This window comes from Pleurodeles waltl, chromosome 12 (assembly GCF_031143425.1).
Source record: "Pleurodeles waltl isolate 20211129_DDA chromosome 12, aPleWal1.hap1.20221129, whole genome shotgun sequence".
Taxonomy (NCBI): domain Eukaryota; kingdom Metazoa; phylum Chordata; class Amphibia; order Caudata; family Salamandridae; genus Pleurodeles; species Pleurodeles waltl.
In genome coordinates, this window is record NC_090451.1 from 192395904 (window position 1) to 192409209 (window position 13306).

The 13306-nt window shown below is 47.8% G+C and overlaps 1 protein-coding gene across 3 annotated transcripts in view; it reads right to left on the reverse strand.

Moving 5' to 3' along the window:
- KLHDC4 (kelch domain containing 4) overlaps positions 1-13306 on the reverse strand; it is a 312074-nt gene that overhangs the window by 128112 nt on the left and 170656 nt on the right. For all 3 annotated transcript variants that reach the window (XM_069216836.1, XM_069216835.1, XM_069216837.1), the window contains exons 6-7: positions 3475-3567; positions 2332-2491 (exon numbers count right to left, since the gene is read on the reverse strand). In XM_069216836.1, the coding sequence (XP_069072937.1) occupies positions 2332-2491; positions 3475-3567 (253 nt within the window). The remainder of the gene's footprint in view (positions 1-2331; positions 2492-3474; positions 3568-13306) is intronic.

Sequence of the window (13306 nt, forward strand, 5' to 3'; positions counted from 1 at the left end):
TGGCTTACCGAAATAATTAAAACAAAAAAGTACATTTATTAACAATATAACATATGTATATATCATAACATTTAAAAATAATCAAATAATATTAGATACATTTAAAAAATATTAATGGATATAAAAAAAACTGGAAATAATAGCATTATTCTTCATAAAGGTGAAATTTATTATTCCTACTCCAGTCTGTGCCTCAGTAGGGAAAGTGTTGGACCCAGGAGGGGTAACATTTACTATTCCCACTCCAGTCTGAGCAACAGTAGGGAAAGCACTTGACTCCAGAGAGGGAAAATGTAATATTCCCACTCTAGTCTGTGCAACAGTAGGGAAAGTGTTCGACTCCAGAGGGGTAAAATGTACTATTCCCACTCCAGTCTTTGCAATGGTAGGTAAATCACTGGACTCCTAAGGGGTAACATTTACTATTCTCACTATAGTCTGTGCAACAGTTGGGAAAGAGCTGGACAACGGATGGGTAAAGTTTACCATTCCCACTCCAGTCTCTGCAATAGTAGTGAAAGTGTTGGACTCAGGAGGGGTAACATTTACTATTTCTACTCTAGTCTGTGCAACAGTAGGAAAAGCGCTGGATTCCCAAGGAGTAAAATGCATTATTCCCACTCCAGTCTGTGCAAAGGTAGAAAAAGTGTTGGACTCTGGAGTGGTAAAATGTACTATTCCCACACCAATCTGTGCAGTAGCTGGGAAAGTGTTAGACTCACGATGGGTATAATTTACTATTCCTGCTTCAGTCTGTGCAACAGTACAAAAAGAGTTGGACTTTGGTGGGGTAAAATTTACTATTCTGACTAAAGTATTTGCAACAGTAGGGAAAGTGATGGAAAGAAGGTGTTATTCACTTAAAACACATAATGTAATTTAATAAATATTAATTCTCCAAAAATATAAAAATTATAATACAAAAATTATCTAAATGTAAACATTTACACAATTTACATAATTATTACACATTTAAAAAAATTAACATCACCTAAAAAAATGTTAATGATTTATATTTCCACACTATATTCCCACTTTAGCATCCCAATTTAAAATATAATCAAAATGAAAAAGTCCAATAAAATCAACATATTAATAAAAACATTATTAAAATATAGTGATAATTACTTTCATAACTTCATATGACCCTATAAACACAACATACAACTAATATATAACTGTGAAAATATAAATATTGAAAACTTTGCATAATAATGTAATTAAATATTGTATTAAAAATTAATATATTAATACTTAATGAACTTCCCACCCTGTATACCTATAAACCAAACCCACACCTAAAATATAAATTAAAAAATATAATTACACAATTACCATATTTCATAATCAATAAAAAAATACAATAATTAATATTCAATTACTTAACTTTCCATACCACTATGAACCCAACAGCCCGCAAACATATAACAAAGAACGTGATTATTTACCAATTTTCATAATTATAACTCAATTAGATATTTTATTAAAAATAAATACTTAATTACCTTTCCACCCTATACCACTGCAAACCTCACAACCCGCTATAACACTATAAATTACTATTAACAATTAAAAAAAAAAAAAATACCTAAAAATGTCCAACTATACTTACAAATATTAACAATTATACAAATAATACAAAACACACAATTAAAATATTACTAAAACACAAAGATAAGTAAAAAATGATATTTTTACAACTATATTATTGAAAAGGATCTTAAGGACCTATATTATTGTAACGTTAGTACTTACCAAATAAAAAAAGAAAAAAAAAGGAAATCGATATTCATGCCATTGATATTTCTCCATCACGATATATCAGTATCACAATTTAAAAAACTAGATATTTGTGCGACTCGATATTTTTTTGCCATTATTTTGTCCAAACACCTCATTTTAACTACTTTGCAACAGCCACTAGCAAGCTGAGCTCTAAAAATAGTGCATCAAAGTATCTGTGAAAATACTGAACATACTTCTACACATTCGAAAATAATCCTTTATTGCTTTTGGTAACAAACTACAAAGATAAAGTAAACCTAATCCTCAGTACCTACATTTAAGATTTTACTAAATGAATTCAATAAGTGGAGGTGATAACCTATTTATGCTAGTCATGGCTGATGTCCTATACACATTTGTCTGGCAAACATGTCATAAGCTCAGTCAGTGCAAGCGATCTAACAACATTGGTGACCCATGGACTTTATATGCTACATAAAAGTTTCTGCCAAATCGATGATTGACTGTACTGTAAGTATAACAACAAAAATGTGTGTTAGACTTTCCCTTTGTCACAAATTTTAAAAAGTATTCTGAATCTCTTACCTGTTTGGAATAGCCACCGTAAATTATTACATTCCCTTCCTGGTTGGTGGCCATCTGGCAGCCAGACCTTGGTGTGGGACCGGTCCCTGTTGGTGATATCTTTGTCCACTTGAAAGTGTCCAAGTTGAATGAATATACATCATTGTAATACACATAATCTCTAGAAGGACAAAAGAGCAAGCAACATCAAGACAATTATTAAATCACGAGTTTTTCTATAGATTCAGGAAACACTATAACCATGAATTAAAATGCCTACAATATGTTCCCAGGTCCCTACCCTTTTTTTATTAACGAAGCACCTGACCAGCACACTACTAGGTGGCTGCCACGTACAAAGACTTTGGGCGTCATTACGAGTCTGGCAATCACCAACCGATTACGAGTTTTCCACTGGGCTGACCGGCGGAAACCAAGGTTTCCGCCAGTCAGCCCAGTGGAAACTGTGCGGCTGCACTGGTCTGTGCTCCAAATGGAGCCAATGGCATGGCACAGGGGGGCGCCCTCAGAACCATCGGAATGCGCACTGTTCTAAAAAGCAGACACTATGCATTCCTATGGTGCTGGCATGGGGGGGAGGGGGGGGGGGGGGCCAGGTCCCTGCCATGGAAAGGATGGCAGAAAGCTGAGTTGTAATCAGCCAGGTGGTGCTGAGTTCAGCTCTGCCCTGGCTGACTACAGCTCCAACCACCGTCACCCCGTCGGGAACCATGTTCCTGGCGGGGAAAGTGGTCTGCAGGTGGGTCCGCCGGCCAGAGTTGTAATGTCCGACAGTCACCATGAGGCTGGTGGTCCTTGGGCTCCAGCCTCATAATGAGGCCCAATGTATACGAATTGCTGAAATTCTAATTTGCTAAATTCTCAATCTTGAAATCTCCCTTCCAATCAGGCACTTCCCAGCTGAACAAATGTTGCAAGTGCACGCTGTTTTATTTGTGTACTCACTCATTAAAAGAGGCCTTACGTCCAACAGAATGTCAAAATTAGGCTAGCTAGTATCTTATCAGAAATGGTCGATTTCATGACTTTTGGCAATAATGGAAACTGCCCTATCCCTACAATACATTCCTCCTACAACCAGATTCTATTAATGTAGCCTCACCTGGAGAAATAACCGCTTATTGCCAACATTATGAAACTTACCTTGCACTTTCATGGAATCCTCCAAAAACAATCAGTTGCCTCTTGCAGGCCACCATGCGATGGCCACTTCTTCCTGAGGGACCACCCGTAGCCCTGAAAAACAAGACATAATAATAGTTGCAGATATTACTTTACTATTGAGAAGTGTATATATACAAATACTTAGGAGCATGCCATAGGAATTCTCTTTCAGTCACACAACCAAGGCTACTAATTCTTTATGTGGATAGTTGTAGGAAGTTGGCTCTGTATGCACTATTTCAAAGTAAGGAATAGTATGCACAGAGTCCAAGGGTTCCCCTTAGAGGTAATATAGTGGCAAAAAGAGATAATACTAATGCTCTATTTTGTGTTAGTGTGGTCGAGCAGTAGGCTTATCAAAGGAGTAGTGTTAAGCATTTGTTGTACATACACAGGCAATAAATGAGGAACACACACTCAGACAATTCCAGGCCAATAGGTTTTTGTATAGAAAAAAAAGAGCATACACAGTTTTCAAATAAATCACATATAGCTATTTTAAAACTAGACACTGCAATTTTCAACAGTTCCTGGGGGGGAGTAAGAGTTAGTTAGTTTTTGCAGGTAAGTAAACCACCTACGGGGTTCAAGTTTAGGTCCAAGGTAGCCCACCGTTGGGGGTTCAGAGCAACCCCAAAGTTACCACACCAGCAGCTCAGGGCCGGTCAGGTGCAGAGGTCAAAGAGGTGCCCAAAACGCATAGGCTTCAATGGAGAAGGGGGTGCCCCGGTTCCAGTCTGCCAGCAGGTAAGTACCCGCGTCTTCGGAGGGCAGACCAGGAGGGTTTTGTAGGGCACCGGGGGGGACACAAGTCAGCACAGAAAGTACACCCTCAGCAGCACGGGGGCGGCCGGGTGCAGTGTGCAAACACGCGTCGGGTTTCCAATAGAAATCAACGGGAGACCAAGGGGACTCTGCAGCGATGCAGGCAGGCAAGGGGGGGGCTCCTCGGGGTAGCCACCCTCTGGGTAAGGGACGGGGCCTCCTGGGGGTCACTCCTGCACTGGAGTTCCGATCTTTCAGGTCCTGGGGGCTGCGGGTGCAGAGTCTTTACCAGGCGTCGGGATCTGGGAAGCAGGCAGTCGCGGTCAGGGGGAGCCTCGGGATTCCCTCTGAAGGCGTCGCTGTGGAGGCTCAGGGGGGCACCTCTGGCTACTCACGGTCTCGCAGTCGCCGGGGAGTCCTCCCTGAAGTGTTGTTTCTCCGCAAGTCGAGCCGGGGGCGTCGGGTGCAGAGTAGCAAGTCTCAAGCTTCCGGCAGGAAATGCAGTTGTTTTAAAGTTGCTCCTTTGAAACAAAGTTGCAGTCTTGGATGAACAGAGCCGCTGTCCTCAGGAGTTTCTTGGTCCTTCTAGAGCAGGGCAGTCCTCTGAGGATTCAGAGGTCCCTGGGGAGAGCGTAGCTGGAGCAGTGTCTTTAGAAGTGGGGAGACAGGCCGGTAGGGCTGGGGCCAAAGCAGTTGGTGTCTCTGTCTTCTCTGCAGGGTTTTTCAGCTTAGCAGTCCTCTTCTTCTTAGGTTGCAGGAATCTGAGTTCCTAGGTTCAGGGGAGCCCCTAAATACAGAATTTAGGGGTGTGTTTAGGTCTGGGAGGGCAGTAGCCAATGGCTACTAGCCCTGAGGGTGGCTACACCCTCTTTGTGCCTCCTCCCAAGAGGAGGGGGTCACATTCCTATCCCTATTGGGGGAATCCTCCGTCTCCAAGATGGAGGATTTCTAAAAGTCAGAGTCACCTCAGCTCAGGTTGCCTTAGGGGCTGTCCTGACTGGTCAGTGACTCCTCCTTGTTTTTCTCATTATCTCCTCCGGCCTTGCCGCCAAAAGTGGTGCCGTGGCCAGAGGGGGCGGGCAACTCCACTAGCTGGAATGCCCTGGGGTGCTGTAACAAAGGGGGTGAGACTTTGAGGCTCACCGCCAGGTGTTACAGTTCCTGCAAGGGGGAGGTGATAAGCATCTCCACCCAGTACAGGCTTTGTTACTAGCCACAGAGTGACAAAGGCACTCTCCCCATGTGGCCAGCAACATGTCTCGAGTGTGGCAGGCTGCTAAAACCAGTCAGCCTACACGGGTAGTTGGTTAAGGTTTCAGGGGGCACCTCTAAGGTGCCCTCTGGGGTGTATGTTACAATAAAATGTACACTGGCATCAGTGTGCATTTATTGTGCTGAGAAGTTTGATACCAAACTTCCCAGTTTTCAGTGTAGCCATTATGGTGCTGTGGAGTTCGTGCATGACAGACTCCCAGACCATATACTCTTATGGCTACCCTGCACTTACAATGTCTATGGTTTTGCTTAGACGCTGTAGGGGCACAGTGCTCATGCACTTGTGCCCTCACCTATGGTATAGTGCACCCTGCCTTAGGGCTGTAAGGCCTGCTAGAGGGGTGACTTATCTATACTGCATGGGCAGTGTAAGGTTGGCATGGCACCCTGAGGGGAGTGCCATGTCGACTTACTCGTTTTGTCCTCACCAGCACACACAAGCTGGCAAGCAGTGAGTCTGTGCTGGGTGAGGGGTCCCCAGGGTGGCATAATACATGCTGCATCCCTTAGAGACCTTCCCTGTCATCAGGGCCCATGGTACCAGGGGTACCAGTTACAAGGGACTTACCTGGATGCCAGGGTGTGCCAATTGTGAAACAAAAGTACAGGTTAGGGAAAGAACACTGGTGCTGGGGCCTGGTTAGCAGGCCTCAGCACACTTTCAAATCAAAACTTAGCATCAGCAAAGGCAAAAAGTCAGGGGGTAACCATGCCAAGGAGGCATTTCATTACAATAGTGACCAAAGAAAAAAGGCCTGCGCGCCTATAGTTAAAAAAGGAACTTTCAAGAAGGACACAGGTTTCAATCGTTTACCCTATACAGAAGCACAACCACCAGCTGCCTACTGCAACTGGAATTCCTGACTCAATGTGCACATCACAACAAAAAAGTACAATTGGAAAGGTTGTGAACTTTAATAAATATTTATGGAGCTGAGACATGCCCAGGTTGGTAACAGACATGAAAGCCTGAGCTCTGCACTCTCCATGCAGATACCAAAGTCTTTCTGCTTGAGTCAGTGGATTGGAGGTTTGGTTTGGCTGGCTCTGCTTTTTCCAGAAGGTGGTGGGATTTAAAAAAAAAAAAAGAGGTGGGCCAAGCACAGACCATCAACGTGACCATAGAGCATCAACAGGCAGCCCCACTGAAATTTCATTCAAAAGGGCAGTTGTATGACCAGAGCGATGTCCAGGATGACCACTGTCCTTCGATTTTGGCTAACATAAGTGTGAAGATAGTGGCCTTGGAGGGTGGCTGTGGGTCCACTGAGTGAAACAGAAGTAGCCCCCAGAAAAGGCAAGTGGTGACCCCACCAATGTACAGTGACCCCAAAGAACTGTGCAGTGGGGAGAGAAGCGACCCCTGAAGGCATCCATCCAGGCATTTTACTGCCTCTTGAGGTCTCCCGGGAGCAAATGAAGCGCAGGGGAAGCGCTGCCGATCTTCGGTTGACACTAATTGCAGATGGTGGAGGTCTCTAAGACGCGGCCCAGTGACCCCGGATTGAAGGCAACATGAAGATTTAAAGAGAAAGGCCCAACACAATGCATCAGTGTTAGAAATGGGGTTTTTGGTTGGCAGTCAGGTTACTTCCTGTCCAAGCAAAAGCCCTCACTCTAGTCAGGGTAAGTCACACACTATCCAAGATTATCCTGTGCCCACCCTCTGGTAGCTTGGCACGAGCAGTCAGGCTTAACTTAGAAGGCAATGTGTAAAGTATTTGTGCAATAAATCATACAATACCACCATATAGCACCACAAAAATACACCACACAGTGTTTAGAAAAATATATAATATTTATCAGGATAATTGTAGGTCAAAAAGAATAAAGTTGCAATGGAAAATTGTAGAAATATCACAGGGAAGTGATATAGAGTGTCTTAAGTCTTTAGAATGCAATACGGTGTCTTTCAAGCACAAAGTACCTGGTTTCTGGTGGAAAATCTCCTCAGAGGGCCACAGGAGAAGAGATGCGTGGAAAAAGGGGTGTGTGCGTCGATTTCTCCTCAGCACACACAGACTTGCGTCGGTCTTTTCCACGCGGGGAAGTCGGGCGTCGTTTTCCGGCGCGCAGACAGTCTCTTTTTGTGGATCGCGGGGATTACCAGATGTCCCGGGTCTGTGCGTGGATTCTCCTGCTTGTTTTCCGGCTGCGCGTCGTTCTGCGGGGCTGCGCGTCGAAGTTTCGATCTCACGGTAGGCGTCGCGCCGATTTCTCCTTGGAAGTCGGGCGGCGTTGTCCTTGCGAGGCCGTGCGTCGAAAGTTTAGTCTCACGGCAGGCGTCGCGTCGATTTCTCCTTGGAAGTCGGGCGGCGTTGTCCTTGCGAGGCCGTGCGTCAAAGTTTCGCACTCACGGTGGGCGTCGCGTCGATTTCTCCTGGAAAGTCGAGCGGCTTTGTCCTTGCGAGGTTGTGCGTCGAAGTCTCGATCGCCCCGAGGGCGTCGCGTCGATCAGCGTCGGTGTGCGGCGTTTTTCTCGCCGCGAAACAAGCTGTGCGTCGAAAGTTTCGGCGCACGGAGCGTCCAAGTGAAAGGAAGAAGTCTTTTTGGTCCTGAGACTTCAAGGAACAGGAGGCAAGCTCTATCCAAGCCCTTGGAGAGCACTTTCACAGCCAGACAAGAGTTCAGCAAGGCAGCAGGGCAACAGCAAGACAGCAGTCCTTTGTAGAAAGCAGACAGGTGAGTCCTTTGAGCAGCCAGGCAGTTCTTCTTGGCAGGATGTAGTTTCTGGTTCCGGTTTCTTCTCCAGCAAGTGTCTGATGAGGTAGGGCAGAGGCCCTGTTTTATACCCAAATGTGCCTTTGAAGTGGGGGAGACTTCAAAGAGTGGCTAAGAAGTGCACCAGGTCCCCTTTCAGTTCAATCCTGTCTGCCAGGGTCCCAGTAGGGGGTGTGGCAGTCCTTTGTGTGAGGGCAGGCCCTCCACCCTCCCAGCCCAGGAAGACCCATTCAAAATGCAGATGTATGCAAGTGAGGCTGAGTACCCTGTGTTTGGGGTGTGTCTGAGTGAATGCACAAGGAGCTGTCAACTAAACCTAGCCAGACGTGGATTGTAAGGCACAGAAGGATTTAAGTGCAAAGAAATGCTCACTTTCTAAAAGTGGCATTTCTAGAATAGTAATATTAAATCCGACTTCACCAGTCAGTAGGATTTTGTATTACCATTCTGGCCATACTAAATATGACCTCCCTGCTCCTTTCAGATCAGCAGCTGCCACTTCAACAGTGTATGAGGGCAGCCCCAATGTTAGCCTATGAAGGGAGCAGGTCTCCCAGTAGTGCAAAAACGAATTTAGGAGTTTTACACTACCAGGACATATAACTACACAGGTACATGTCCTGTCTTTTACCTACACAGCACCCTGCTCTAGGGGATACCCAGGGCACACATTAAGGGTGACTTATATGCAGAAAAAGGGGAGTTCTAGGCTTGGCAAGTACTTTTAAATGCCAAGTCGAGGTGGCAGTGAAACTGCACACACAGGCCTAGCAATGGTAGGCCTGGGACAAGGAAAAGGGGCTACTTAAGTGGGTGGCACAATCCGTGCTGCGGGTCCACTAGTAGCATTTAATCTATATGCCCTAGGCACCTGGAGTGCACATGACTGGGGACTTATAAGTAGATTAAATAGTTCAATCAGGTATGATCCAAAGTTACCATGTTTACAGAGAGAGAGCATATACACTTTATCACTGGTTAGCAGTGGTAAAGTGCGCAGAGTCTAAAAACCAGCAAAAACAGTATCCAAAAACGAGGAGGGAGGCAGGCAAGAAGTTAGGGGTGACTACCCTAAGGCTGTCAGGTCTAACATGTGTCCCCCCCAGCTGAAAGTGGGGAGAGCTACCCGACCTCCTGGGAGCTCTCATCGCTAAGGCGGAAGTACCTGGAGAGACCATCAGCATTGGCGTGGTCAACCCCTGGGCGATGTTCCACCGTAAAGTCCATCCCCTGTAGGGAAATGGACCACCTCAGAAGTTTTGGATTCTCACCCCTCATCTGCATGAGCCACCTGAGGGGCCTGTGGTCTGTCTGAACTAGGAAGTGAGTCCCAAACAGGTAGGGCCTCAGCTTCTTCAGTGCCCAGACCACAGCAAAAGCTTCTCTTTCAATAGCACTCCACCTCTGTTCCCGTGGTAATAGCCTTCTGCTAATAAAGACTACCGGTTGATCTTGGCCCTCCTCATTTAGCTGTGCTAGGACTGCCCCTATGCCATGCTCTGAAGCGTCTGTCTGCACGATAAATTCCTGGGAGTAGTCAGGGGCCTTGAGCACGGGGGCCGTGCACATGGCTTCCTTTAGGGCGTCAAAGGCTTTCTGACAAGCCTCTGTCCAATTCACCAACCTAGGTTGCTTCTTGGACGTGAGTTGTGTCAAGGGGGACACAATGGTACCATAGCCCTTGACAAACCTGCGGTAGTAGCCGGTGAGGCCTAAAAAGGCCCTCACCTCAGTCTGGGTTCGAGGTGGTTGCCAGGCCTTGATAGTTTCGATCTTGGCCTGGAGTGGCTGCACCTTGCCACCACCTACTAGGTGTCCCAAGTACACCACGGAACCCTGCCCAATCTGGCACTTACTAGCCTTGATGGTCAGGCCTGCCTGTTGCAGGGCCTGAAGCACCTCCTTGAGGTGGAGCAGGTGTTCCTCCCAGCTGGAACTGTAGACAGCTATGTCATCCAGGTAGGCTGCACAGAAGGCATCCTTGCCAGCCAGGACCCCGTTAACCAACCGTTGGAAGGTAGCGGGGGCATTTTTCAATCCAAACGGCATCACCCGGAACTGGTAATGGCCGTCAGGGGTGGAAAAGGCGGACCTTTCCTTAGCCCCCTCAGTCAGGGCGATCTGCCAGTACCCTGAAGTAAGATCAAACGTACTCAGGAACTTGGCAGCGCCTAGCCTGTCCACGAGCTCATCAGCTCGGGGGATGGGGTGAGCATCAGTCCGTGTGACTGAGTTGAGACCCCGGTAGTCCACGCAGAACCGGAGTTCTGGCTTTGCGCTTGGGGCAGTAGCCTTGGGGACCAACACCACTGGGCTGGCCCAGGGACTACTGGACTTCTCAATAACCCCTAGCGTCAACATCTTGGAGACCTCCTCCTTGATGCTGGCCTTCACCTTATCTGACAACCTGTAAATTTTGTTTTTCACAGGGAGACTGTCACCGGTGTCAATATCATGAACACAGAGGTGGGTCAGTCCCGGAGTAAGGGAGAAGAGGGGGGAGAACTGCTCCAACAGCTCATAGCAGTCTCCTTTCTGGTTTAGAGTCAGGGAGTCAGACAGAATGACCCCGCTTACGGACCCATCACCTTCTTGGGCAGAGAGGAGGTCAGGGAGAGGTTCACTCTCCTCTTCCATTCCTTCATCTGTGACCAGAAGCATGTTGATCTCCGACCTCTCAAAATGAGCTTTTAGTCGGTTCACGTGGAGCACCCTTAGGGGGTTCCTAGGGGTTTGGAGGTCCACTAGGTAAGTGGCCTCCCCTTTCCGCTCCTTTATTTCAAATGGGCCAGACCAGCGGTCCTGGAGAGCTCTGGGCTCTACTGGCTCCATTACCCACACTTTGTCTCCAGGTTGAAACTCTACCAGAGTGGCCTTCTGGTCATACCATTGTTTCATCACCTCTTGACTGGCCTCCAGGTTACTTTGGGCCTCTTTCCAGAAGCGGGTCATCTGATTGCGGAGGGCCAACATGTAGCTGACCACGTCCTGAGGGGGTGTCTTTGGAGCGTTCTCCAATCCCTCCTTGACAATGCTTAAGGGTCCCCTGACGGGGTACCCATAGAGAAGCTCAAAGGGACTGAACCCTACCCCCCTCTGGGGGACCTCTCTGTAAGCAAAGAGAAGGCATGGTAAGAGGACGTCCCATTTACGCCTCATGGCCTCAGGGAGGCCACCAATCATGCCTTTCAGGGTCTTGTTGAATCTCTCCACAAGCCCATTAGACTGGGGGTGATAGGGTGTGGTGAACTTGTAGGTTACACCACACGCATCCCACAGATGCTTCATGTACGCGGACATGAAGTTAGTGCCTCTGTCAGACACTATCTCCTTGGGGAATCCCACACGGGTAAATATCCCCATCAGGGTTCTGGCTACCACCGATGCAGTTACGGTCCTCAGAGGGATTGCCTCTGGGTACCGGGTGGCATGGTCCACCAAAACCAGGATAAACCTGTTGCCTAAGGCAGTTTTGGGGTCCAAGGGGCCAACAATGTCGACGCCCACCCTTTCAAAGGGGGTGCCAACGACAGGAAGTGGAATCAGGGGGATTTTAACCCTCTTTCCTGCTTTACCACTAGCCTGGCAGGTAGGACAAGCCCTGCAGAATTTGTCTGAGTGTGTCCTCATTTTGGGCCAGTGAAATTGGTTGACAAGCCTGTTGAAGGTCTTGTCTTGTCCCAAATGTCCTGCCAGGGGAATGTCGTGAGCCAGACCCAGTAGGAAGGCTCGGTAACATTGGGGGACCACCAGCACACGTGCTGCCCCAAAGACCGGAACCCTAGGCTCACTGTAGAGGAGATCATTCTCCCAATATAGGTGGTGATTGCCAGAGGCGTCACCTGCTGCCTGGTTTAAGGCTTGTTTCCTCAACCCTTCTAGAGTGGGACACTCTTTCTGCGCCTGGCAGAATTCCTCCCTGGTGGGTCCACCCTCAACTTGCCAGCCAGCAAGCTCCGGTAAGTCACCTAGGGTGGCAATGTCTTCCCCAGTTGGCTCGGGAGTCTCCTCCTCAGGAGCCCCGTCAGCCACTGTGGGAACTTCTGGGGCCGGTTTCCCGCGCCCCTCGTCCCTCCTCTTGGCAGCTCCCTGGGCCATCGTTCCAGGCTCCAGATGCCCTTGACTTCCCTCTCGGTCAGCCATGGACCGGGTGGTCATGCAGACCCACTCAGGTAACCCTAACATCTCCAGGTGAGATCTGAGCTCTACTTCTTTCCAAGCAGTATGCTCTAGATCATTGCCTAACAGACAATCTACAGGCATGGCAGGACTCACAGCTACTTTCAGAGTACCAGAGACCCCCCCCACTCAAAGGGAACCCGAGCCACCGGTAGGTGACTCTCGCGGTTGTCAGCGACTATGACCTGGTGGAATGTATTCGGGATTATCTGCTCTGTGGACACCAGCTGACTCTTGATAGTAGTCATACTGGCTCCTGTGTCACGCAGAGCCTCCACCTTCTGCCCATCAATGAGGACCCACTGCCGGTACTTGGAAGTATTTTTAGGCATGTGGACCTTGGACATCATTTCTCCTTCTCCCAGGGACACTAGGGAAATCTCTACCTGCTCCCCAAAGCTAGTGGGGTCCATCTCCCCCCCGAGTGCTACACTAGTCAACCCAGGCGCCTGTCCGGTAGTGGACGGTGCCCTCTTGGGGCACTGTGGATCGCCTTTGTAGTGACCATATTGGTAACACTCCATGCATTTGGGGCTAGATTTTCCTGACCTGTCAAATGTCCCTGGTTTCTTCCCAAATTTGGAAAAGGAAGGGTTGCCACCCCCTCCCTGGGAATTCTTTTGGGGGCCTTTAGAGAGTTCCTTATCTGTAAGTTTATCTCCCCCCTCTTTCTTCTGTTGGGAACCCTGACCACCTTTGTGGGAGTCCCCCCCAGGTACCTTTTTGGACACTCTGGTGCTAACCCAGAGGTCCGCCTCCTCAGCAAGCTTCCTGGGATCAGTCAGCTTACTATCCACTAGGTGCTGGCGCAAATCGGTATAAGTAACATTAAGCATATGCTCTCTCAGGATCAAGTCATATAAACCTTTAT